Below are 27543 nucleotides of genomic sequence, written 5' to 3' on the forward strand. Positions count from 1 at the left end.
ACCGCAAAATGACATTCCAGTGTCTATCATGACGCGTTCGACTGAAATGGTTTTTCAAGCCTGCAATAACAGTGGGAGGAACGCTTTTGGTGAAGAAAAGACATTTGGCTTGCAAATGGTCGCTGTCATCACAGGAGAGAGGAGAATGGAGGACATACATGGAAGGGGGTGGGGGGAATCGTTGGAATCTGTTACAAAGAGGCGTGTGGACAAAAGGCACTGTTTGGACAACCCGTTTCCCAAGTTTGAGTTCACAATACTGAGACTAGCCCTTTCCGCAACGTTAAGTGCCAGCAGGGTATCCTGATGAATCATTTATACAGTGCCATCATTTCACGTGGTGTCCCACAGAGTAAATTCTGAGCAAAGACTCTGGCCCCTTCCGCACATGCAGAATAAAACACTTCTAATGCATTTTGCAGCTGGATTTTACTGTGCAGAATAGCAAAATCCACTTGCAAACAATTGTGAAAGTGGATTGAAAGTTAGTGTGACCAGACATCCCGCTTTTGGCGGGACAGTCCCGCTTTTGACTAATTTGTCCCGCGTGGTTTTTAAAATGTCCCGATTTTTGGAAGGCTGCCGCACTGCCTTCTGGGGCATTCCCCTTTTCCCGCACTGCCTTCTGGGGCGCTCCCCTGTAACAGGGCGGGAAACAGGGGGCGCCCCAGAAGGCAGTGCGCTCCTGCGGCTGTGTGCGCGAATGCGCATGTGTGCGCACTCCCTCCCCCCAATGGTGTCCCACTTTTAAAAGGTGAAAATCTGGTCACCTTATTGAAAGTACATTAGTCTGCATGTGCGGAAGGGGCCTTTGATATGCTGAAGTGTCAAGGCCCATTTCAGACTGTCTATGCCTCTTGAAAATGTTTGTTGTGAGAGGGGAACTGAACCCCCTCTCGCAGTGACCCAACTAAAGGCCAAAAAAATGCAGGCCTGCAACCCAAAATGTGGCTGGGAATTTCCAGTTAATGAGAAATTCAGAGCCCCGGTCACCATACTCCTCTCAGTTCTCTACCCTACTGGCACCTGGCTCACAGCCACCTATCATCTCAACCATCTCACCACCCCATGGGATTCCTGTCCAGAGACAGCAGCGATGGCTCAGTGGTCAAATCCTTGGTTATAAAACCCAATTGGGTCTCGCCACACAGGTTCAAACCCTGTTCGTTGTGCAAACTGTAGAGGTCACATTTTTGGGGAGGGGCTGTGGCTCACTGAAAGAGCATGGGCTTGGCTTGTGGAAGGCCCCAGGTCTAATCTCAGGCATCTTCAGGAAAAAGGATTAAGCAGGAAGTGATGTGAAAGACTCCAGAGAGCAACTGCCACCAGTTTGAGGAAATCGTACTGATCTTGATAGACCAATGGCCTGATACAATCTAAGGCTCATTCCGCACATGCAGAATAATGCACTTTCAAACTGCTTTCAGTGCTCTTTGAAGCTGTGTGGAATAGCAAAATCTGCTTGCAAACAGTTCTGAAAGTGGTTTGAAAACGCATTATTTTGCGTGTGTGGAAGGGGCCTAAGTCAGCTTCATATGTTTGTGTGTATTCATGTTTCCTCTATAGTCCTTTATTGGTCTGGTATTCTAGCAATTCCTTGCTCTTTTTCTTCCCCACCAACCCTATTTGTTCCCTGTTTTCCAGCTTGCTGTTTTGCATGGCCCACAGCCTTCAAATATCTGTCTCTGGACCAATCCCATTTCCCAACCCTCAGTCTCCGTAGACACCATCATTCCTCCTCGCCTATATTGTACAGATTTTCCTGCCCTCCACAGGTCGATTTTCTCCTGTCAAACTCCCCTTTCAACCCCACTCTGAGAATGTTCCAGTAATAGTGATTCGTTCTCCCTTAAACCATCAGAATGTCAGGAACGGTTCATTACATCACAGCAGCTTATCCAATAGGGGGAGGACATGTCACAGGTATGTATCACTCGCTCACCACAGGGTTTTAGCTTTTTATGCATAAGACAGACTTGTCTGGCATGGGCTCCGGCAACTTTAACAACACGCAAGCGCAAAAATAGAAGGCACCAAAAAGACGTTCCATTTTGTCACAAGACTTCAGCCTCCCCCAAAGGCTACAGAACCTGAGAGAGAAGCTTAAAAATGGGACAATTTTTGTTTTGTCAAAGATGGCAATTGGGGAGAGGTAAATACCCCTTCTCCACCCCAAGAGCCCAGCAATAATTTTCAGTACTAGTTCCCATCAGGAAACAGTACCCCAGAATTTCCCATTTATCCAGTCACAGTGAGAAAGCTTATTGAACCAAAGGGAATCCTCCTTTCCCTTGGAATATAGCCAAGTGGTTTGAAGGCAAAGGTTGTTTTCTTTGTGTTTCTCCCAAGTCGTAAGTTGTCTTGGTAAGTGGAACTCCTTCCCCACCCCCCAAAATAGCAGCAATATTTTTTTAAAAAAGAACCAGAAAAACGGTATCCAGCCTTTTTCTTTCTTCCGTTTTGTGCCGAGATGTTGAGAATACGAAATACGGTGGTTTCCATGAAAATGTCTTCTGTTCATTTTCCCAGCTGAGAGAGTGGTAAGTGGAAGCACCTTTTTGTAGTGAAATCCTGTCTCAGTCAAGCTTAAGGGGGTGTCCCAACAACGGTTAAAATACCAGTTTCTTTGGAACCTCCCAAGAGAATTCCTTTCGGCCAAAGTGGCCATAGCAGGCTGTCTTCTGGTAGATTGGCTTCTTTAAATCCAAAACCCTAATGGTTCAATGAAACAAAAGCAAAAAGGGTGTTTGTGAGTCTTTCTATATTTTTCTTTTCTTCCTAGCATAGTATAAAACTGTAACTGGCTAATGTTCTCTTTGCTAGCTCAATGCCAACAATGCTTTGTATGAAGAAGAAGAAGAAGAAGAAGAAGAAGAAGAAGAAGAAGAAGAAGAAGAAGAAGAAGAAGAAGAAGAAGAAGAAGAAGAAGAAGAAGAAGAAGAAGAAGGAGAAGGAGAAGGAGAAGGAGAAGGAGAAGGAGAAGGAGAAGGAGAAGGAGAAGGAGAAGGAGAAGGAGAAGGAGAAGGAGAAGGAGAAGGAGAAGGAGAAGGAGAAGGAGAAGGAGAAGGAGAAGGAGAAGGAGGAGAAGAAGGAGGAGAAGGAGGAGAAGGAGAAGGAGGAGTAGGAGGAGGAGGAGAAGGAGAAGGAGAAGGAGAAGAAGGAGAAGGAGAAGGAGAAGAAAAAGAAGAGGAAGAAGAAGAAGAGGAGGAGGAGGAGTTTGGATTTATATCCCATCCTCTCCTGTAAGGAGACTCAAGGTGGCTTACAAGCTGCTTTCCCTTCCTCTCCCCACAACAGACACCTTGTGAGGTAGGTGGGGCTGAGAGAGTTCCGAAGAGCTGTGACTAGCCCAAGGTCACCCAGCAGGAATGTAGGAGTGCGGAAACACATCTGGTTCACCAGATAAGCCTCTGCCAGGTGGAGGAGTGGGGAATCAAACCTGGTACTGACATATTGAGATCCTTCATGAACCACTGGAAGTTCAGATTAAAAAGAAAGCTACAAGGGTCAGTGCTATCAGTCACAGACCAGGAAAGGGATTTGGGTGTCTTAGTTGATAGTTCCATGGGAATGTCAACTCAATGCATGGCAGCTGTGAAAAAGGCAAACTCTATGCTGGGGATCATTAGGAAAGGAATTGATAATAAAACTGCAAAGATTGTCATGCCCTTATATAAAGCAGTGGTGCGACCGCACTTGGAGTACTATGTCCAGTTCTGGTCGCCGCATCTCAAAAAGGATATTGAGGAGATAGAAAAAGTGCAGAGAAGGGCAACAAGGATGACTGAGGGACTGGAGCACCTTCCCTATGAGGAGAGGCTGCAGCATTTGGGACTCTTTAGTTTGGAGAGGAGACGGCTGAGGGGGGATATGATTGAAGTCTATAAAATTATGCATGGGGTAGAAAATGTTGACAGAGAGAAATTTCTCTCTCTTTCTCACAATACTAGAACCAGGGGGCATTCATTGAAAATGCTGGGGGGAAGAATTAGGACTAATAAAAGGAAACACTTCTTCACGCAACGTGTGATTGGTGTTTGGAATATGCTGCCACAGGAGGTGGTGATGGCCACTAACCTGGATAGCTTTAAAAGGGGCTTGGACAGATTTATGGAAAAGAAGTCGATTTTGTCATTTCAGTCCAGAGGACGTGAGTAGCCCCAATTCAGCAGAAGAGTATTTACCTGACAATGACTCCCGGTCGGAGGTCAAAATTCTGGTGTACGATGTTCAGCAATTCATTCTCGGGTCTTACGCAGGTGCCATAGGTAAACAGTGAGACTGAGAGAGGCTCGGCGACGCCGATGGCATAGGAAACCTTTTTGTTTTTTTTAAAAAAGAAAAAGGCACAACATTTAGAGCCATTCACAAGTCTGTATGTCTTTACAGCGATGGCGCTCAATGACTTGGCGTGACCGAATCAGCTGGCGTGACCGAATCAGCTGACGCGCATGCCCCTTTCTGTTGGAATAGTACCAGAACTGGGGCACGTAGCCAAATATCTTGAACTATTAACTGAACCCCAACAGAGATGGATTACTACAAGGGCCAGATGCAATACTTTCCCATCGGCCATTACAAAGGGTCGCTACCTATCTATCCCTCTTTAGGATCGGGTCTGTCCACACTGTAAAAACCAAGTGGAGACTCTTGCTCACATTATTCTTGACTGTCCGAGATATGTGGGTATTAGGAATTTCTCTCCTGGGCGGATCTTAGACATATCTGAAAGAGACTCTGACAACTCTGTTGAGGAGCTTTTGTTAAATAACACAGTGGAAAAAGTAGCAAAATTTCTTTTACAAGTGACAGAATTTTCTAAGTAACGTCCAATGCTAGATATAGTTTATCTGTCTGTGTTTTGAATGTACTTTTGATTTGTACTTCAGAAATGTCTGTAACGTTCTGGAGCCTATTTTAATATGCCTAATAAAGGTTGTTGTATTGTATTGTATTGTACAAATGTGTTAAGTGCCAGCTACGTAGAAAGACAGGGCGAGGACTGTTTTAAAAGGAAAATAGGCAGACAGGAAGGTGAGTCATTTATCACGGGGAATATAATAAATCTAGGAACGAGTTAATTTTTCTGCCTATTGTAGAAATGAAAGTAATCCTATTGTTCCTCTAAACCTCACATAAGGGTTCCGTTGTTTGTAAACATTCCATATTTCTGGAGCTGTTTGATTATACAGTGTGGGAGGCAAGACAGGATCACTAATGTAAGTTCTTATGAGACTTCCATCTTTTTTAAAAAAGTTCCTAACATGCGACTGCAGAAATATGCAAAACAAAAAGTATGCCAAAATGATACAAGACAATAGTTTAAAACCCTGTATTTATTCTGTTGAGTCCTGTGTCCCCACAGCTCTATCTATATCTTCCTTTCTAAACTTGAGTATCATCAGTATTTTTGGAGGCCTGGAAAGCATGATGAAAACTATATTTCCAGATTAGCAATGCAGTAAAATAAAAGACCTGTGTGTTCAATTCATAGATATCACATGAGGCTATAGTTAAGGCAGGAAACCAAAATATGTGGATTGGAGATGGTCAATTTCCAGTTAACTGCTACACCACACTGGCTCCCAAGCTGCCTTACAATGTAAATAAAACAATTATTTGTTTAAAAAATGATATAAAATGTCTCAATTTAAAATCTCAATCAGGACTGCCAATAAATAAAAACTGAAGTAGTCAAATGTCGTCTTCAACTGCTTTCTGAAGATCAAAAGCGATGGGGTAGGTGCAGTGGTGGGATCCAAAAATTTTAGTAACAGGTTCCCATGGTGGTGGGATTCAAACAGTGGCGTAGCGCCAATAGGGCTAGGCGGGGCACGACGGGGGCGTGGCCGGCCATTCTGGAGGCGGGGCATTAATAATTTCTCTGTTACTGTAAAAAATTCTTACTGTAAAAAAAAAGTTCCTAATTTCCAGCTGGTATCTTTCTGTCCATAATTTAAACTCATCATAGCAAGTCCTATCGTCTACTGCCAACAGAAACAACTGCTTCTCCTCTAATTGACTGCCTGTCAAATACTTAATACTTTCAAATACTTCATTTTGTTTCTAGAAATCAAAAGAAGGATACTTTCCTTAAACAAGGAACTTTACCATATTTCTAAAACATGTTTTTAAAACAGCCCAACAGGGAGAATTATCCCGTTTTCTACCTTCGCTAACCAGCCACATAGGAAACAACAGGACTTTATGATTTTTGGACCTAATGGAATTTCTAACGGAAAAGCGGACCCAATTAGTAACCCCCTCTCGGCACACGCAAATAATGAGTAACCCACTCTCGGGAACTGGTGAGAACCTGCTGGATCCCACCTCTGGGTAGGTGCATCTCCCGGGGACGGGGGGAGGTTATTCCACCAAAGTGGGGTTGCCACCCATAAGGTGCTCTCTCATGTGCCCACCAGAAGAGCTTCTTTAGTTGGCGGGACAGTCAAGAGGGACTCTGTCTGAGATCTTAGCTCCCGGGCAGGAAAAACTAGAACTGGCAAAGAGTAAGGAAACGTGGCTGTTCATTTTGGCACACTCCACAGAGTCGACTCCCTGTTTATGGTTACAAGAGAACTTACCTGGACCAGAACCCGGCGGCACAGGCCTGCTTTCACCAAGGATTTGGCCACCCAGCGGGCCGCGTATGCCGCTGACCGATCCACCTTTGTGTAGTCTTTGCCTGAAAAAGCCCCACCTCCGTGAGCGCCCCATCCGCCATAAGTATCCACAATGATCTTCCGGCCGGTAACTCCAGCATCGCCCTGTGATGTCACAATAGCAAACATCACTCTTTGTGTTTTCATTGGATGTTACACTACAAAGAGCAGTAAGTGCCCTGCAAAGGTACAGAGGTACCAAAAACTTCCTTCCGTCAGTCAAGGGTACATCTTCAGTCTCACATTATGGCCCTTTCCGCAAAAGCCTTTGAAAACGTTTTGAGGTAAGAAATAAAAGGAGAGCTCCCCCTACTGGGTGGCTGCCCAATCTGCATGGCACCGACATAGTGTCTGCACAGCTTGCAGGGAACGTTACCCCAGGTTTGTTTGTTTGTTTGTTTGTTTGTTTATTGTTTAGTTTTATATACCACCCTATCCCCGAAGGGCTCTGGGCGATGTACAACAAAATCAAATCATAATACAACTAAACACAATCAAAACTAAACAATTAAATTTCAGTACAAATAAGTTACTAAATCCCCTTTTAAAAACAGTGGTTAGTACAAAATTTAAAATTGAAGTTGAAGGTTCAATTCGCAGCATCTTTAGTTTGAAGGGTGTGGCAATAGGTGATGTGAAATACCCTGGAGGACCACGGCCAGTGTGAGTAGACAATACTGACTTGTATTGTTGAAGGCTTTCACGGCCAAAATCACTAGGGTGTTGTGGGTTTTCCGGGTTGTATGGCCGTGTTCCAGTAGCATTTTTTCTTGATGTTTCACCAGCATCTGTGGCTGGCAGATCTTCTGAAGATGCCAGCCACAGATGTAGGCGAAATATCAGGAGAAACATCAGGAGAAAATGCTACTGGAACATGGCCATACAACCAGTGGTGGGATCCAAAAATTTTAGTAACAGGTTCCCATGGTGGTGGGATTCAAACTGTGGCGTAGCACCAATGGGCTGGGCGGGGAACGATGAGGGCGTGGCCAGGCATTCCAGGGTGGGGCATTCCTGGGCGGGGCTGTGGCAAAGACACTGCCACTGCACCGGTCCTTGGGCAGGAAACGGATGCACGCAGGCGCAGGCTGCCACGCACGCCGGTGCACCTCCTGCTAGACTGCTTCAAGTTCTGCGCGCTACTGCTGAGAGGAGGAGCGTAACTAAGGCAAAAATCATGTGGCAAAATCACCAATTAGTAACCCCCTCTCGGCACACACAAATAATTAGTAACCTACTCTCGGGAACCTGTGAGAACCTGCCGGATCCCACCTCTGCATACAACCCAGAAAACCCACAACATCCTAATACTGATTTGGTTGGATCTGGCTCAGGATCAGGCAGGTCCATACTTTCACACACCTGGGGGCCGCCAATGACGAACCGACCACTGGGCTGAAGATGGTAAATGGTGTCCGCATCCAAGTATTTGGCAGGAACCACAGACTTGATGATACGCTCCCGCAGAGCCTTGCGCATGGCCTCCAGAGAGATGGTTTCATCATGTTGCACAGAGATCACAATGGTGTGGACCCGAATAGGGATAACGGTGCTGTCTTTTTGGAGATACTGGACTGTGACCTAAGGACAGACAAAAGAAAACGATTAATGACCATGGGATAAGAAGGCAAGACGAGACTTTTTCCTTACTATCTACCAGAAGAGGAAGAGGAGTAATAGTTTGGATTTATACACCATCTTTCTCTCCTTTCAGAAGTCTCAAAATGGCTTACAAACTCCTTTCTCTTCCTCTTTCCACAACAGGCACCTTGTGAGGTAAAAGGGGGTCAAGAGTGTTCGGAGAGAACTGTGACTAGCCCAAGATCACCCTGCTGGCTTGACCCTGGGAAACAAATCCAGTTCACCAGATAAAAGTTGGCCGCTCATGTGGAGGAGTGGAGAATCAAGTCTGGTCCTCCAGATTAGAGTCCACCAGTGGCGTAGTGGCTAAGAGCAGTGGCTAAAAGCAGGTGCACTCTGATCTGGAGGAACCGGGTTTGATTCCCAGCTCTGCCGCTTGAGTTGTGGAGGCTTATCTGTGGAATTCAGATTAGCCTGTGCACTCCCACACACGCCAGCTGGGTGACCTTGGGCTAGTCACAGCTTCTCGGAGCTCTCTCAGCCCCACCTACCTCACAGGGTGTTTGTTGTGAGGGGGGAAGGGCAAGGAGATTGTCAGCCCCTTTGAGTCTCCTGCAGGAGAGAAAGGGGGGATATAAATCCAAACTCTTCTTCTTCTTAACGACTACGCTACACTGGCTCTCTTTTTGTTTTTGTGAAGGAGCAGGGAAACAATTCCAATTCACCAGATAAGAGTTTGTCACTTGGTTATATTGTTTCAATTGCTTGCTGGTATTGTTTTTATTGTGAGCTATTTGGTGAGGTTGTTGTTGTTGTTGTTGTTGTTGTTGTTATTATTATTATTACTATTATTATTATTATTATTATTTATTGGGTTTATAGACCGCCCTCCCCCGAAGGGTTCTTAACAATAATATCCACACAATTACTACATTGATACATCACAGTGTCCTGGGCCTCTGGGTGAGGCTCGAGTTGTAATAAAAGGCTAAAGGCTGAGCCCTCCAGGGGAGGGCGGTATATAAGCCTAATAAATGAATGAATGAATGAATGAATGAATGAATGAATGAATGAATGAATGAATGAATGAAAGCTAAAGAATTGGCAGCTGTAATAGTAAACACAATTTAATCATAATAACAACAACAACAACAACGACTGCGCGAATGCTACGCCGATACATTACAATGTCCTGGGCCTCTGGGTGAAGCTTGAATTGTAAAGAAAGGCCCACAATCAGCTAAAGAACTGGTAGCTGTGCTAGTAAACACAATAGGCACATATTTCACTGGACATCACAGTGATCAAGGACAAGAAAGTGACCATCATCAGCATAGCAATACCTGGTGACAGTAGGGTCGTTTAAATAAAGCATGAGAAGGTCACTAAATACCACAACTTGAAAATATAGATTCAGCGACTATGGCACAAACCAGCTGAGGTCATGCAAGTGGTAATTGGCACTCTGGCGCCATTCTGAAAACACTTAGGGCGGCACTTGAAACATCTTCAAATCGACAAAATCAACATCTGTCAGATTCAGAAGGCAGCCCTGCTGGGATCCGCACAAATACTACACCGACACATTACAGTGTCCTAGGCCTTTGGGTGGGGTTCAAATTGTAATGAAAGGCCAGCAACCAGCTGAAGAACTGGCAGCTGTGATGGTAATCAAAATTAAATAATAATAATAATAATGATGATGATGATGATGATGATGATGATGATGATGATGATGATGATGATGATGATGATGATGATGATGATGATGATGATGATGATGAAGGCCAACAACCAGCTAAAGATCTGGCAGCTGTGAAATCTACAATACTAATACTAATACTAATAACAACAACAACAACAACAACAACAACAACAATATAACACTAGCTTAACTAATAAGGGGTTGGCAAAAGAATCTTTATGAAAGTTACAGGGTGTCTTTTTGTTTCTAAATTTCTCTGACCTTGATGGCCCAGGCTAGCCCGATCTCATCAGATCGGGGAAACTAAGCAGGTTTGGCCGCAGTGAGCATTTGGATGGGAGACCATCAGCAAAGTCAAGGGTTGCTAAGCAGAGGCAGGCAACGGCTGACCACCTCTGTCTGTCTCTCGCCTGGAATGCCCATGGATCCATTGTGACTCAGCAGCACATTCTTCTTTATATCCTGATCTGGATGGCTCAGGTTAGCCTGACATTGTCTGATCTTGGAAGCTAAGCTGGGAAGTCCCTGGTTAATATTTGGATGGAGAGACCAGCAGGGAAGTCCAGGTTCACTACACAGAGGCAGGTAATGGCAAATCAGCTCTAATAGTTTCTTGCCTTGGAAACCCTACGGCTTGGGTGGCCAACCTATGGTGCTCCAGATGTTCATGGACTACAATTCCCATCAGCCCCTGTCAGCATGTCCAATTGGTTAATGGACATCTGGAGCACCATAGGTTGGCCACGCCTACCCTACGGGGTCATCATGAGTTACCTGAGACTTAATGGCACTTTCTGCCACCAGCATCATTTCTAAATTATAGGCATCAGGTTTGGATTCCTCCAAGACTCAGGAATAAGAGACTTGTTCTGACCACTCATCTCACAATTTTTTTGAAAAGAGGGTTTTGTTTTTACACAGACATTTTTGGCCAAGAAATTCACCATTAGTCAACTGACCAGTGTCGCAGTTATCCCGATGTAGAGCTCTAATTTCTCCACCCCTGCTGGTGACTCCCCACTTTCCCCACAATTAGGGTCCAACTCCAAACTGACCTGGGTTTTGGAGTCGGGTCTGAGCCACGGGAGTTCCCCATTGCGCCTCAGCTCGGCCAGTTTGGCATTCAGTTTGTGAGCCAATACAATGGTCAGCGGCATGCACTCTTCTGTTTCATCCGTCGCGTAGCCAAACATCAGTCCCTGCAGTGGGAAGGAAAGGATTGACGTTCATAGCATAGAGGCCTTTCTGTTCTCCATTCTCTTCCACAGGCATAGACAGCTTTAAAGGGGGATTAGACAGATTTGTGGAGGACAGGTCTACCAGTGGCTAACAGCCATGGTGGCTAAAGCTAGAAGTAAACCTCTGAATATCAGCGGCATGAGGCAATATCAGAAGAAGCCTTTGGACTCCATGCCCCGTTGTTGACCCTCCAGAAAAACTGGTTGGCCACTGTGCGAGGCAGGATACTGGAGTAGGTCTGATCCAGTAGGCCTCTTCTGATGTTCTAATGAAGGCCTCAGCATCGATGCCCCATTGTTGACCCTCCAGAAAAACTGGTTGGCCACTGTGCGAGGCAGGATACTGGGCTAGGTCTGATCCGGTAGGGCTCTTCTGATGTTCTAATGAAGGCCTCAGCATCGATGCCCTGTTGTTGGTCCTCCAGAACTAGTTGGCCACTGTGTGAATTAAGTACCTAAAAGGTCAAGAAATTGTTTAAAAGACCACAAAAATGAAACTACTAAATATCGAAAACACAGATATATTTAGTGGGCAGGAGAAGGACACACAGGTAAGTGGGAGGCAGGCAGGTAGGTATGAGTGAAGGACAGCATGTGTGGAAATCTGTTGGGGGTAGAGGAGAGGAGAGAATTATGGGAACTATTTCCCCGGGCTCCTCAAAGCCTAGAACAGGCCTTGACAAAAGCCCCCCCCCCGCCCCTCCCATAACCTGCACCTGCACATTTCTATGGGTGTGGGGTAGGAGAGAGCAGATGCATTATTCTGCTGCATGATCCGGTATCCACTGCTATGGACACCTTTGGAGTTTTGATGCAGTGTGATGGGTGTGATTGAAATATGGTCACCATGGAAGGCGGAGCCAGCCACAGAAATGGCCACTGCAGGAGGTGGAGCTATAAGCAGAGAAAGTGCAAAGGATAAAAGCAGTGATTTTTAAAAAATACACTGGGAAACAGGAGCATGAGAGAGGTTTGAGAGCTGCCGCCAAAACAATTCTATTTTAAATTGCCCAGCCAACCTGATCTCCAGGGGCCAAGCAGCAGTGGGCAAGAGCCACACTTAGCCCCACCCACTTTCTAAAAATGCTTGAGAGGGTACCATAGCACCTATAGGCATCATGTTAGAATCATAGAATCATAGAAGAAAAAGAAGAAGAAGAAGAAGAAGAAGAAGAAGAAGAAGAAGAAGAAGAAGAAGAAGAAGAAAGAAAGAAAGAAAGAAGAAGAGAAGAGAAAGAAGAAGAGAAAGAAAGAAGAAGACGAAGACAAGACTAAGAAGAAGAAGACCTAAGAAGACCTTAAGAAGACGAAGAAGACGAAGAAGACGAAGAAGAGGAGGAGGAGGAGGAGGAGGAGGAGTTTGGATTTATATCCCCCCTTTCTCTCCTGCAGGAGACTCAAAGGGGCTTACAATCTCCCTGCCCTTCCCCCCTCACAACAAACACCCTGTGAGGTAGGTGGGGCTGAGAGAGCTCCGAGAAGCTGTGACTAGCCCAAGGTCACCCAGCTGGCATGTGTGGGAGTGTACAGGCTAATCTCAACTCCCCAGATAAGCCTCCACAGCTCAGGTGGCAGAGCTAGGAATCAAACCCGGTTCTTCCAGATTAGATACACCAGCTCTTAACCTCCTATGCCCCTGCTGCTCCTAGAATCATAGAGTTGGAAGAGACCGCAAGGGCCATCAAGTCCAATCCCCTGAAATGCAGGAACACACAATCAAAGCGCTCCCGAAATATGCTGACCCAGCCTTTGTTTAAAAACCTCCAAAGAAGGAGACTCCACCACTCTCTCCGAGGCAGTGAATTCCACTGTCAAACAGCCCTGACGGTCAGGAAGTTCTTCCTAATGTTTAGGTGGAATCTCTTTTTCCTTCACCTTGAATCCATTACTCCGTGTCCCAGACTCTGAGGCTTAAAGACCCCTGAAAAACCAGTACAATGAAGACAGAATGTATTTTAAATTCTGGAGCCCTTAAAATGGTGAGGGTTTTTTGTTTTTACCTGGTCCCCAGCTCCCACTTCTTCTTCGGCCCTGTGCAGGTGAACGCCCTGAGCAATATCGGGGGATTGTTGTTCCAGTGCCACAAGAACGTTACAGGTCTTGTAGTCGAACCCTGTGGAATGGAGTTCCAAATCGTGAACGGCCTTGAGCTTATTTCCCCTTCAAATCACAATTTGCAAGACAACGGGGGACCGCTTTTATGGGATCCCCAGGATCCCAAGTCTATACAATTATGCATGGGATAGAAAACGTTGACAGAAATTTTTCTCTCTTTCTCACAATACTAGAACCAGGAGGCATCCATTGAAAATGCTGGGGGGAAGAATTAGGACTAATGAAAGGAAACACTTCTGCACGCAAGGTGTGATTGGTGTTTGGAATATGCTGCCACAGGAGGTGGTGATGGCCACTAACCTGGATAGCTTTGAAAGGGGCTTGGACAGATTTATGGAGGAGAAGTCGATGTATGGCTCCCAATCTTGATCCTCCTTGATCTCAGATTGCAAATGCCTCAGCAGACCAGGTGCTCGGGAGCAAAAGCCGCAGAAGGCCATTGCTCTCACATCCTGCAGGTGAGCTCCCAAAGGCACCTGGTGGGCCACTGCAAGTAGCAGAGAGCTGGACTAGATGGGCTCTGGTCTGATCCAGCTGGCTTGTTCTTATGTTCTTATGTTCTTACTTCTCCGGACCAGGGTTTTTGCATCTGAGTTCTTCTAGAGAAGATGTAAGAGGCCAGGAAAGGATAACAAAAGCACACTCCTCTTTCTAGGACAAGTGAAAAGTTGTGGGATTTCAGTCCACATGAGAAGAGAACTACGTATCAGGGTCACAGGGGGAGTGGAATATTTCCCAAGGGAGATGAAAACCAGTGGCGTTCCTGCCTAGGGACATGGGGTACCCTATGTCCCCGGGCGCCCCTCATTTGGTCACGTGGGGGGGCGCCAACATTTCAGGGACGTTTGTGGTTTTTTAAAAATTTTAAGTGTTTTTTCATGTTCCGGCCTGCAGGGGGCGCATTTTTAAGGCTAGCAACACCAAAATTTCAGGGTACCATCCAGAGACTGTCCTGATGATACCACCCATATTTGGAGATGTTTGGTTTAGGGGCAGCAAAGTTATAGACCCCCAAATGGAATGCCCCCATCCCCATCCCCCCCCCCCATTGTTTTCTTTAACAATGGGAGCTAACCTGAGATGGGGCTACCCATTTGAGGGACCATAACTTTGGTCCCCCTGAACATGTAACTTCACCTCAAACCTGGGTGACATCATAAGAATAGTTAACAGATGATAATTCCTGAGAATTTTGGTGTCACTTAGCTTTTAAAAAATACACACCTCTCCAGGCACCCCAAGAAATGTGCCCAAGATTCTTTTTGTTTTGGCAGTGACTTTGGCTCCATTGTAGCCAATGGGGAATTTCTGATGTGTATGGGCAGGCTGCACATTTTTTTTTAAGAACAGAGGCACCTAGACTTTCAGGGTGGCTCCAGGAGGGCAACTTCTGGCAATAGCATCCAGGTTTGGAGGCCTTTGCTTCTGGGGGGTTCAATTTGATGGGCCAGCTCCCAAAAGCGCTTATTTTGTTTCCCCGCATCTCCTGCACACATGAAAAGCCTGTAACCCGAGTTCTCTCAGAACTCTCTCTCAACTCCTGCTCCCCCCCCCCATTCCAGAAGCAAAAGCTCACCAAGCTTGGATGCTATTACCAGGAGACCCTCCCGGAGCCACCTGCAAAGTCTGGAGCCTCTATCTTCAAAAAAAATGTGCAGCCTGCCTCAGAAATTCCTCATTAGCTAGCTACAATGGAGCAAAGTCACTGCAAAAAACAAAGAATCTTGGGCAACTTTCTTTGGGTTGCCTGGAAGGGGTGTATTTTAAAGCTAGTGACACCTCAAAATTTCCACGGGGGTATCATCTGTTAACTATGTCTTATGATGCTACCCAAGTTTTTTTGGTGAAGTCATGTTCAGGGTATCCAGCATGGTCCTCAAACGGGTCCCTCAAGCCCCATCTCAGGTTAGCTCCCATTGAAAACACTAATGGGGATGGGGCATTCCATTTGGGTAATGGCTGTGAACTTTTTTCTGCCCCTGAACCAAAACATCGACGCCAAACTCAGGTGGTGGTATCATCAGAGCAGTCTCTAGATGATGCCCTTGAAATCATGGTGCCAAGCTAGCTTTAAAAATGTAACTCCCTGCAGGCTCTAAAACACCAAAAATACCCCCCCCCCCCAACCCAAAAACCTTTGCATTCTCAAGCATTTGTTCATATTTGCTAGGACGGGACCGGACAATTTTTGTCCTGAATGTGCCTAACAATTTGCCCAGATTCCAGCCGAATCTGCTATTTGTTTCATCTGAATCTCCAACCCTCAAAAGTGATGCTGTTTCAGGGTGGGGAGAATCCACCTTTTTACATCACTTTCAATTTTGTTTTAACCGGGACCCCAGATTCTCCCTTTAAGGTAGGCTCAAGAAGAATCTGAGCTCCCTAGTTTAAACACCATTGAAAGTGATGCTGTTTGGGGGTGGATTCCACTGGAGGTGTTTTGTGAGAGATGATGCTGACATTTGTTTGGTAAATGTTTTGCTGGGTGATTTGTGAGAGATTTACATGCTTAATACCCACTTGCACTGGCTTGGAGTTGTTTTCTCAAAGCTTTCAACAACTCACCTCATAGGGTTGTTGTGATTAGGAAATTAGGAAAAGAGTTGGTGGGGAGAGAGCCATGTAAGTTTTGATGGGAGTGGGAGGTGTTTTGTGAGCTGGTACAAAAAATCATTGTTTGGTCATGATGGGGGGGGGTGGCAGCCCATACGCCGGGCAGGGAGGGGGGCGCCAAACTCAGGTTTTGTCCCCGGGCGCCAGTTTGCCTAGGTACGCCCCTGATGAAAACCATGTACCTTGAGCAGACAAAAAGCTTAAAAATCATTTGTGTAACAAACTGAGAGTGAGTTGCATGGAGTGAAAATGGTCTGAGACAACAGGAATGTATGTGAGTTTATGTCACTCCCTCTACACAGTGTTCTAAAGTAAAAATTAGACCAACTCACACTTTGTATCTCTGGCCCTCTGAAGTTGTGCTAAACCTAAAATACACATTACTTTCAAATGGATTTTCACATCTTTTAAGTATGTGTGTGGAAGGGTTGCCAATTTGTGGCACAGCAGTTAGTGGGCGGGTCTAGGGTGTGTGGAAGATACAGTTTTAGATCCCCAACTCTGCCATGAAGCTCGCTGGGTGTCCTTGGCCTATTTACTTGCTCAGCTTAACCTACCTCACAACATTGTTGTGAAGGTAAAATGGGGTGAATCATGTAATTCCTTGGAAGAAGGAAGGAATGAAAATGAATTGGACTGATTGTTCCACGCAAAGGAGAGACCAAGCGGGGAAACCAGAGGAAAAAGGGGGATTCTAGAGAACATAATAGATGGCTTTAAAATGGGGTTAACAGATTCATGGAGGAGAGGTTGTCTGTCAGTGGGTGTTTCCCCACTTACCTGGGTGAGTGGTTGCTGCGCGCTACTCCCAGTGTGCGTCATTTCTGGCGTGCTCCCGGACTTTCCCACGAGCGCCGGGTCATCGTGCTACCGCTTGAGGAGCACAGAATGACGACGCTGAGGGGGGCGCTGACAGGGGAAGGCCACGGGCTGCATTGTCGCCGCCTCTGTAGTGGGAGGCCGTAGACCCGCGCTACTTGCGGACAGTAGCGTGCAGCAGCAGGTAAGTGGGGAAACGACCGGTGACTACTAGCCGTTGTGACTAAAGGGAACCTCCTCCTCGTTCAGAGGCAATCAACCTCCAAATCCCAGTGCCAGGAGGCAACATCAGGAAAAGCCCCTCCACAGAGGCAAATAATGGGCTGGCTCAACCATGTCTGGCTGAGGAGAGCTGGGCCACTTTGAAGCAGGTTTCCACCCACCTTTTGCGGAATCATCGTAGCCGATGTGACTTATCGTGTCTCGCACAACTCGCTGATAATCCACCACAGCGCGGGAGGTGATTTCTCCACAGAGTAGCACCATTCCTGTTTTGCACACGGTCTCTAAATGAAAAGAAGCGGGGAACTTATTAGCCTGACTGAAGGATTCCCTAAAAATAAGCCCGTCTCATTGTTCCCGGATACCCGTCGCTCACAAGCGCTGCTTTAAATCCCCGACAGCCCTTTCACTTTGTACGTGAAACATGTTGAGGTAACATTTTATTTCCTCTTCTTTCATCCAACTGGCAATGTACAGGTCTCCCAGAGCTAATTCTGAAGTGGGATTCCAAGTCTGAAGATAACTAAATCTGCAGACAGGGAGCACACTCACCCCTAGATCTGCAGGAAAAAAATGAACTTAAAAACGGGTTCTTAATCCACCATTCATGGCTGCCTTCAACACCCACCAACCCAGTTGGGGATGGGGAGTACAGCCATTGTATTGTTGCTTCGGCAGAGCCCAGGAGTCACTCTGGGCCAGAGGTGGGATCCAGCAGGTTCTCACCAGTTCCCAAGAGTGGGTTACTAATTCTTTGTGTGTGCCAAGAGGGGGTTACTAATTGGGTCTGCTTTTCCATTAGAAGTTCCATTAGGTCCAAAACTCAAAAAGCCCTGTTGTTTCTTATGTGGCTGGTTAGCGAAGGTAGAAAACGGGATCATTCTCCCTGTTGGGCTGTTTCAAAAACATGTTTTAGAAATATGGTAAAGTTCCTTGTTTAAGGAAAGTATCCTTCTTTTGATTTCTAGAAACAAAATTAAGTATTTGAAAGTATTAAGTATTTGACAGGCAGTCAGTTAGAGGAGAAGTAGTTGTTTCTGTTGGCAGTAGACGATAGGACTTGCTATGATGAGTTTAAATTATGGACAGAAAGATACCAGCGGGAAATTAGGAACTTTTTTTTTACAGTAACAGAGAAATTATTAATGCCAAGCCCCCGGAATGCCCGGCCACGCCCCCGTTGTGCCCCGCCCTGCCCCATTGGCTCTACGCCACTGTTTGAATCCCACCACTATGGGAACCTGTTATTAAAAGTTTTGGATCCCACCACTGCTCTGAGCCCATCTGCGGCAGCGTCCAGGACTTGCTGGCAGACTGGTCCGGATGCAGACAGGTTGGAAGGTCAGCAGGAGTGGTGGGGGGATGGGATTCTTTCCAACATTATTCAGCTCATAGAGGGTCCTTTTAAGTTCTACGGCACGGTGTAAATAAGGTGCCACAAGACATGGTTGGGAGATGTGTGAACCTTTCCCCTCACTCTCTAGATTCCTGCCAAGAATCTCAGCAGTAGACGCCTCCCTTCCAGACGTCACAATGATAGAGATTTTGCTAGGAAGTGCAAATGGCAGAATGGCTCTCGGCTGAGACGAAAAGGGGTGGATTTCTTACCACAAGCCACCTTGGCATTCGGATCTTGGCTCAGATGGGCATCGAGCACCGCATCGCTGATCTGATCGCATATCTTGTCTGAAAGAGACGACCGTGGAAACCAATGTTAGCATGTGGCACACGACCATGAAAAGGGAAAGCTGGCGTGTTTATACTTTTGAGGACATGGAAATCGATGGTCCCTCAGAAGAAGCAAGGGACCCAATGCCAAAGAGAAGCCGGACCCCAGAAAGCGAGAAAGCAAAGTCTGAATTGAATGGAAGGTTAATTGCAAGGTTTTTTAACAAGGCAACTGTGCGTGGACATCTTTTTAGATAGTTAGAAACCCCTTACAGATGCTTATCCGTAGAATTGCCACCATCGTGGCTGTATTTTTATGTCTTTTATGTTTGAGGGTTGCAATTCCTTTATATATATAGTTGCTTAAAAATAATTACTAATAATTACTACTAATAATAAAAATAATTAAAAATAATTACTAAAATAATTACTACTAATAAATAATTTCTAACTACCGTATATACTCGCGTATAAGTCGACCCGCATATAAGTCGAGGCACCTAATTTTACCACAAAAACTGGGAAAACTTATTGACTCACGTATAAGTCGAGGGTGGGAAATGCAGCTGCTGGTAAATTTCAAAAATAAAAATAGATGCCAATAAAATTACATCAATTGAGGCATCAGTAGGCTAAAATGTTTTGAATATTTATTTCAAAGAAAAAAAAACAGTAAACTGGCTCCTGTAGAGGTGGAAAAAGAGGGTCCAACAAGAAACGTAATATGGTCTCTGAACAATAACTTTAAAAGTACAAAAAACCTTTAGCTCAAATCCTTGCAGCAAACTTCAAGCTTAAAACACAAGAGTTAAAATCCTCCAAAACTGGATTCCTCATCATCATCTGTATGTCCAAATGTAACCCAACTTAGATTTTAAGAGGGATACATTATCAGAAATGGAAAATCTACAATTAGCTTCCTCATTGTAAACACAATGGGGATGGGGCATCCCCTTTGGGGGTCAATAACTTGCTGGATCCCCTGGCCCAAACTTCCGCCAGACCTGGCTGGTATCATAAAGAGATTCCTCCTGATGAGGACCAGCCAGGTTTAGGGGAAGACTTGGGTTCTAGAGGGTCCAAAGTTATGGACCCTCAAAAGGTCCCCATCTACTAATAGCTCCCATTGAAAACAATGGGGAATGGGCGCACCTCATTTGGGGGTCCATAACTTTGGACCCCCTGAACCAAACTTTACCAAACTTGGCTGGTATCATCAGGAGTGTCTTCTGAGGGTACTCTGAAATTTTGGTGCCGCCAGCATAAAAACTGCGCCCCCCTGCTGGCCGGCAAAGTAAAACACACACAAAAATTTAATGACCCGCATATAAGTCGAGGGAAGCTTTTTCAGCATTAAAAATGTGCTGAAAAATTCGACTTATACATGAGTATATACGGTATCTAAAAAGATGTCCACACACAGTTGCTTTGTTTATATACATAATATATGCTCCTCCACTGAAACTCCAATGAGGGGTCTGCCTGCTGCGTGTCGCACCAGCTTTAACTTCAGGATCAGACTCAAGGGTAGGCCCGCGTAGAGCGAGTTACAGTAATGAAAACCTAAACCAGCAGCTGAGGCTCTTGGAAATACCAGCCATTCACAAAGATGCTTGGCACCCTCCCCTTGGATCAGAGCCCTCTCCAAACACATGTGCGTGTACCCATGCTGCAGATGGTGTTACTCAAGATGATTGACCAATATTAACCACCTGACCCATGACTTCTCATCTGACTCTACGGTCAGAAATAGGAAATGCTCCTAGAAGCTACCCTTCTCCTGGGCTTCTGTTTCCCACCTGCTATGTACCACACTGGAGTGTCTACGTAATCCCCTACGTGACAACTCTGGTTCAACTCAAGTTAGTTTAACACTTGATCCCTCCAGCAAAGTTGAGCTTTGTAATGTGTTTTTTTTTCTTGTGCTGCAAATGGCCAAATGCGACTGAGCTTTCTGGCCAATGCCGTCACAGACCAATTAAAGCATAAAAGGTGTGAAATTATCCTGAGCTATTTCTTGCCATGTACTATACGGTGACCAGATGTCCCACTTTTGGAGGGACAGTCACGCTTTTGAGCAATTTGTCCCGCGGGGTTTTTTAATTTTCCCGATTTTTTTTGACTGCCTGGGCTTCCTCCCTTCCAATCCTGTCACAGAGCGGGAAACAGGGGAGTGGCCCAGAAGGCAGCGCAGCCTCCTCACGACGTACGCAGGAGCGACTGCCTTGGGGCGCTTCCCTGTTTCCCCGCCCCTGTCACCGAGCGCCAATAAAAGGCAGTGCGCCTCCCGCGGCTGTGTACTGCCTCGTCCCACGTTACAAAGGTGAAAATCTGGTCACCTTAATGTACTATCATGTACTGCCGGTCTTAGAAGAATGATTTGTTAGGTCTGTAATTCCTGCGCCTGTCAAAGTTCATGGATTCATAATTTATCAGTTCTCTGCCAGCATGGCCAATTGGCCATGCTGGCAGGGGCTGATGGGATTTGTAGTCCATGAACATCTGGAGAGCCGCAGGTTGCAGACCCCTGCACTAGATGCCAATTTGCTACTGAGCCCAATTCAAGGTTTTATCTTTGATTTATAAAGCCCTAAATGGCTTGCGTCCCAAATATCTAAAGGAACACCTTCTCCCATATCAACCAGCCCATGTCCTAAGATTAGCCCACGAAGCCCATCTGCTGGCTGCCACCACCTTCAGTGGTAAAAAAGGTGGAGACTCAAGGTAGGGCTTTTCCAGTGGAAGTCCAGTGGCTGTGAAATGATCTTCCCACCGATGTGGGTCAAGCATCTTCTCTACATGTATCTAGAAAACTAGTAAAGACGCACCTAATTTCCCTGGCCTTTTGCTGAAGAGATGGTTTCTCCCTTCTGGTGATATGAATTTCCAAATAAGTTGTATGAACGTTTAAATGGGGGTTTTTTTAAATAATTTTAATAAGTTTCATGAATTTTGATAGGTTGTAATAAGTTTTATGGATTTTAAAAGAGTTTTATTGTTATGTCATTGTACATTCCAATTGTTATACATTGTAAACATTAGGAAGAACTTCCTGACGGTAAGGGCTGTTCGACAGTGGAATACGCTACGCTACCTCGGAGGGTGGTGGAGTCGCCTTCTTTGGAGGTTTTTAAACAGAGGCTGGATGGCCATCTGTCGAGAGTGGTTCAGTTGTGTATTCCTGCATGGCAGGGGGTTGGACTCGATGGCCCTTGTGGTCTCTTCCAACTCTATGGTTGATTCCCCACTGAGGACTAGATGCGTGCTCATCACACAAAATATCCAGGTTTCCAGCAGAACTCTCCACTGCACCAGTGCCGAACATGCTTTCATCCCGTTTCTGGCACACACACACACACACACCCCTCAGCACATGTTATTTTAGAACCTGGAAGAAAGTAGATCTTTTCAAAAACGCATGGGCAATCTGGAGTGATGGGGAAGTTGTGGGGGTGAATCCGGATTCGTTTTTCCTGCTGCTGGTAGTGATGTGGAGCCTCCCATCCAATGAGAACGTAGTGAATCCAATGCAGAGAAGAGCCCTCACACTTGCTCGCTTCAATGTTTTCCCCTCCGCTTTATTGCGTGGCAGATTTAACAACTTGGAAATGAGCGAAAGGGTATGCTCTTGTGGTGAACAGCAAATTGAAACATTGGCACATCAACTGCTTTGCTGCCCTAAATTTGCTAATATCAGATCAAAATATTCCCATATTCTTTCCAGGATACCTAGTGAAATGGGAGAATCAGGTAGACTTCCTTTCCTTCTGGACAATTCTGACAATGAAACTTGTGAATTGGTAGCACGATTTTTACTGGAGGTGATGCACAATCAATAATTTATATTCTATCTTAAACCTATGCCAAATAAAGGCTTATTATTATTATTATTTCGCAGACTGGAGATCCATGTGGCTATGAAGCAACATGGGGCTGGTTTTGACTGATTGACTGAGTAGAAGGCAATACAAAGTTGTGCTACACGTCGTATCCACATGGATCCGTCTACATGGAGGTGCTCAGAAACAGGGCTTTGCTTTAATCGCCTGTTTCTTCGACTCCAGGTAGAGTCGTTCTGCGCATGCTCGCGCAGACGTGGATCCCCAAGGTTAAAAATAAAAAAATCCTGCCCCAACACAATGCAGCAGCCAATCAGGATAGCCCCTGAGCGGATCGCGTGTTCAAACCGCCTCAGTGGGGAATCCTTCATTGCTGCTGCGTTTCTGGGAACAAGGATCATTTGTGGGGAAGAAGCTGTAGTGGGGACGCTGAAGCCGTGCTCAAAAGGTCCTGGTTTTTCCCCAAACCGGTTAGTATCTACATTCATTTTTCCAGTGGGGAATCGACCAATGATTCTATGAACTCATCAGTTGTTTTTATCACGCATGTGATCTTGTTCAACAGGGAAATGACTGGCATCTCTGCTGAAATTCAGATGAAGATGAAGATCTTGAGGAGGAGGAGGAGGAGGAGGAGGAAGAGGAAGAGGAGGAGGAGATAACGATTTAAATGGAATTGTGCTAGATATTAAAACACACCAACTTGGCATCGTCAAAGCAAAAGGGGAGGGTACTGAACCGTCACTTATGGGAACTAACTTGTCTGAACTAGAATGTCTGCCCAAAACTTGTGTGCTTTTCCCAGCAGTTGCGCAACTGGGATATGTGTGAGTCAGATTCTCACACAAACCCTTCCAACTCTGAACTGTCAAAGGACTACACTATGCATGTTGGCTACTGGATGGGGGAACAAATTAATATAACCGCAAAAGCAAATGCGGATAATACGATTCTCGTGCCACACAATTATAGGTAACGAACATGGAGCCCAGATCCAACTGATGGAGGGTTTCACAAAAATGACCTATTGAGTTGTTTTGTTGTGATCCAGAAGCCTGACAACACAAATTGAGACAGGGCCGCCATGATATACAGGTAGCTAAAAGTGCCAGGTGAGGATCTGCGAAATGCAAGTTTATATCCCTGCTCTGCTTTGTGACTTTAGATCAGAGGGGAGAATGATGTGATCTGTTTTGGGTTTTCCCAACGGCCAGAAAAATAGAATAAATGTCTAAATAAACAGAGCTGGTTTCACTGGGCTGAGAGTAACTGGGGATAATTGTGTTGTAAATTGGGCTAAAGTGTGTTCGAGGCAGCATTATTCACACTGGGGTTTTATAATATAAGAACATTTTTATAATGTTCTTATATCCAACAGCAGGTTTAAATATTCCAACAGCAGGTTTAAATATTCCCCAATAGGGAAAAAGATCCTTGCACAGACTAAGGTCGTTTCCCCACTTACCTGCTGCTGCGCGCTACTCTCCCCAAGTAGAGTGGGGTCCCCCGGCACTCCCCACTACAGGGACGGCGACAACGCAGCCGCCCCGATGCTGCCGCTGTCACGCCCCCTCAGCGTGTGTCATTCCTGGCGCCCCTCGAAACGAGCACGGGGTCGTGGGGAAACCCGGGAGCGTGCCAGAAATGACGCGGGCTGGGAGTTGCGCGCAGCAACTTTGGGGCGAGGTAAGTAAGGAAACGCCCCCAAATAGCTCATTTGAGAAAAAGGGCAGGATAAAAACGTGCCACATAAATCCCACGCCACTTTCAGCCTGCCGTGGTACAGTCCAGAACTAGCTTTGCCACTCGTGTGAACTGGCCCCGAATTTGTGGTTGAAATACGTAAATTGTAAACTGGACAGTCCAGAGGGATGACTGTCCTTAGCTGTGACATCCTGATGGCTCACCATAGATTAAAAAGATTCTGGAGAAATGAAAAATGCAACTGCATGTTCCTTCTGCTTAGTGTACTGCAGAAACATAGAAATCAGCAACTGGATGTCTCTTGGACCAAATCTGGTCCCTCAAGCAACGGAGATACATGGGAGACGGGGTGGACCCAGCAATGCTTCTTGCTGGCAGTCTAGTTTAAAGCATAGGGTTACTCATATCAAGGACGTAGGTAAGGGGAGGGTTTCTCGGGTTTATTACAAGTCCGAACCTCCACCCCCCGTTTGTGGGGGGTTTTGTGTTTTTTGTGTTTTTTCAGTTTTTTGCCTGCAGGAGGCACAGTTTTTAGGCTAGCAGCACCAAACTGTCAGGGATTTGTTGGGAGACTCACCTGATGGTACCACCTAGGTTTGGTGAGGTTTGGTTCAGGGGGTCCAAAGTTATGGACTTCCAATGGGAGCTAATAGATGACGGGGGCTACACCTTTGAAAGTCCACAACTTTGGACCCCCTGAACCAAACTTCACCAAACCTGGGTGGTATCATCAGGAGAGTCTTTTAAAGATGCCCTGAAAGTTTGGTGCTGCTAGCTGAACAATTGCACCCCTGACAGCAGGCACCCTCCCAAATTTCCCCAGATTCTCCTTTTAAATCCACCTTAAAGGGAGAATCTTGATGTCCCCAGTTTAAACATTGAAAGTGATGCTGTTTCAGAGTGGGGGATAATCCACCCCAAAGCAGCATCACTTTCAATTTTGTTTTAACTGGAGACCCCAGATTTCTCCCTTTAAGGTTGATTTAAAAGGGAAATCTGGGCTGCCTAGTTTAAACACCATTGAAAGTGATGCTGTTTGGGGTGGATTCCAGCATCACAGCAGCCGCCCATGGCGGGGGGGGCACAAAATTCAGATTCTGCACCGGGCTCCATTTTCCTTAGCTACATCTCTGCCCGGAGGGGAGGGCAGAAGAGACTGCCAGCTAGAAGCCCAGCCGGTGAGGCTGACGGCGGGGCTTGGGGAGGTGTGACCACGCCCCCGGGGTGGGTGGGGCCCCACCTCCTGAACCCCCCCATAAAAATCTATACCTACGTCATGGCTCATAACCCTTCTGTTAAACCAGTTGCTAAACTGGGGGAAGCATGGAGGAATTGGCATAATACCAGGTACAGACCTTTCAGTGGTATGTCAGAGATGCCTGCAATCATGCCCTGACCTGTGTTTAAGTATGTAGAACTGGCAGGTCCTAAAGGTGGTTTTGCGTATTGCCTCACCCCGCTACATTATCACAATGTAAATGGATGTCTAGAGACATCAGTGTTTTCATAGATGGTTACCCCTCCCGCCCTTCAGGTCTGGAACGGGGTGTGTTCAGAATGCTTGGAGTTCCATTGGCTTTCCAGCTGCCAGAGTAGCCGGGGGCCACCTTTCAATCCCAACTCACAGGCAAGGCGCCTTCATTTTTGTTGCTACTGTTAAAAATCCCTTGTACATATGGCGCTCGGTCTGCCAAAGTTATGTTCATAACATAAGCGCCATCAAATCGCAGCTGACTTATGGCGATCCTAGCAAGGGGCTTTCAAGGCAAGTGAGCAGAGGTGGTTTGCCATTGCCTTCTTCTGCAGAGCCTTCCTTGGTGGTCTCCCATCCAAGTAACCCTAATTAGCCTCCAATGCATGGCGATCCTAGCAAGGGGCTTTCAAGGCAAGTGAGCAGAGGTGGTTTGCCGTTGCCCTCTTCTGCAGAGCCTTCCTTGGTGGTCTCCCATCCAAGTACTGACCCTAATTAGCCTCCAATGCATGGTGAACCTAGCTAGGGGCTTTCAAGGCAAGTGAGCAGAGGTGGTTTGCCATTGCCCTCTTCTGCAGAGTCTTCCTTGGTGGTCTCCCATCCAAGTACTGACCCCTAGTGCTTTCTCCAATGCATGGTGATCCTAGCAAAGGGGCTTTCAAAGGCAAAGTGAGAGCAGAGGTGGTTTTGCCATTGCCTTCCCTCTGCAGAGCCTTCCCTTGGTGGTCTACTTTATCCAAGTACTGACCCTAATTAGCCTCTCTGCAATGGTAATAATGGCCGGAGGCCTGGCTAGGGGCTTTCAAGGAGCAAAGAGTGAGAAGCAGAGGTGGTTTGCCGTTTCTGCCTTCTTCTGGCAGGAGTCTTCCTTGGTGGTCTCCCATCCAAGTACTGGGACCCTAATTAGCCTCCAAATGCATGGCCAGAGGAGCCCTAGTTAGAAAGGGACTTTCAGAAGTAAAGTGAGCAAAGGAGGTGGACTTTGCCATTGCCTCTTTCTTCTGCAGAAGGCTGCTTCCTTGAGTGGTCTCCCACATGCAAGTACTGAACCCTAATTAGCCTCCACGTATGCATTTGCAGATCCTAGCAAGGGGCTTTCAAGGCAAGTGAGCAGAGGTGGTTTGCCATTGCCTTCTTCTGCAGAGCCTTCCTTGGTGGTCTCCCATCCAAGTACTGACCCTAATTAGCCTCCAATGCATGGCGATCCTAGCAAGGGGCTTTCAAGGCAAGTGAGCAGAGGTGGTTTGCCATTGCCTTCTTCTGCAGAGCCTTCCTTGGTGGTCTCCCATCCAAGTACTGACCCTAATTAGCCTCCAATGCATGGCGAGCCTAGCTAGGGGCTTTCAAGGCAAGTGAGAAGCAGAGGTGGTTTGCCATTGCCTTCCTCTGCAGAGTCTTCCTTAGTGATCTCCCATCTAAGTAGTGACTCTAATTAGCTTCCAACTTATGGCAACCCCAGAAAGAGGCTTTCAAGGCAGGTGAAAAGCAGAGGTGGTTTGCCATTGCCTTCCACTGCAGAGTTTTCCTTGGTGGTCTCCCATCCAAGTACAGACCCTGCTCAGCTTCCCAGATTTGAGGAGAGTTGCCTATTCCCGTGGTGGCGTACCTTTGGCACTCCAGATGTTATGGACTACAATTCTCATCAGCCCCTGCCAGCATGGTCAATTGGCCATGCTGGCAGGGGCTGATGGGAATTGTAGTCCATAACATCTGGAGTGCCAAAGGTTCGCCATTCCATGCCACCTCCCCCCACCCCTGCAGCCAAAATTATATGTCTTGAAAAAAATGTTAATCTTGAAGGAACATTGGTCACATGCATAGCGTGGCCTACCAGATTCAGTCAGACGGCATTGGCTCAACTGACCCTCTGAGTGCTTTATCTAATCCCAAATTTCCAAGAAGAATG

General features: G+C 46.2%; 1 protein-coding gene across 1 annotated transcript in view; it reads right to left on the bottom strand.

Annotated features, from left to right (window-relative positions):
- Positions 1-1945: 1945 nt before the first annotated feature.
- The window catches only part of MAT1A (methionine adenosyltransferase 1A), a 32200-nt gene continuing 6602 nt past the window's right edge, over positions 1946-27543 (bottom strand). Inside the window, exons 2-9 of the mRNA XM_048506074.1 lie at positions 18564-18641; positions 17117-17239; positions 13187-13299; positions 11004-11147; positions 8025-8243; positions 6585-6767; positions 4185-4318; positions 1946-2712 (exon numbers count right to left, since the gene is read on the bottom strand). Coding sequence (XP_048362031.1) covers positions 2610-2712; positions 4185-4318; positions 6585-6767; positions 8025-8243; positions 11004-11147; positions 13187-13299; positions 17117-17239; positions 18564-18641 — 1097 coding nt within the window. The 3' untranslated portion in view covers positions 1946-2609. The remainder of the gene's footprint in view (positions 2713-4184; positions 4319-6584; positions 6768-8024; positions 8244-11003; positions 11148-13186; positions 13300-17116; positions 17240-18563; positions 18642-27543) is intronic.

The sequence above is a fragment of the Sphaerodactylus townsendi genome, linkage group LG08, assembly GCF_021028975.2.
Source record: "Sphaerodactylus townsendi isolate TG3544 linkage group LG08, MPM_Stown_v2.3, whole genome shotgun sequence".
Lineage (NCBI taxonomy): Eukaryota > Metazoa > Chordata > Lepidosauria > Squamata > Sphaerodactylidae > Sphaerodactylus > Sphaerodactylus townsendi.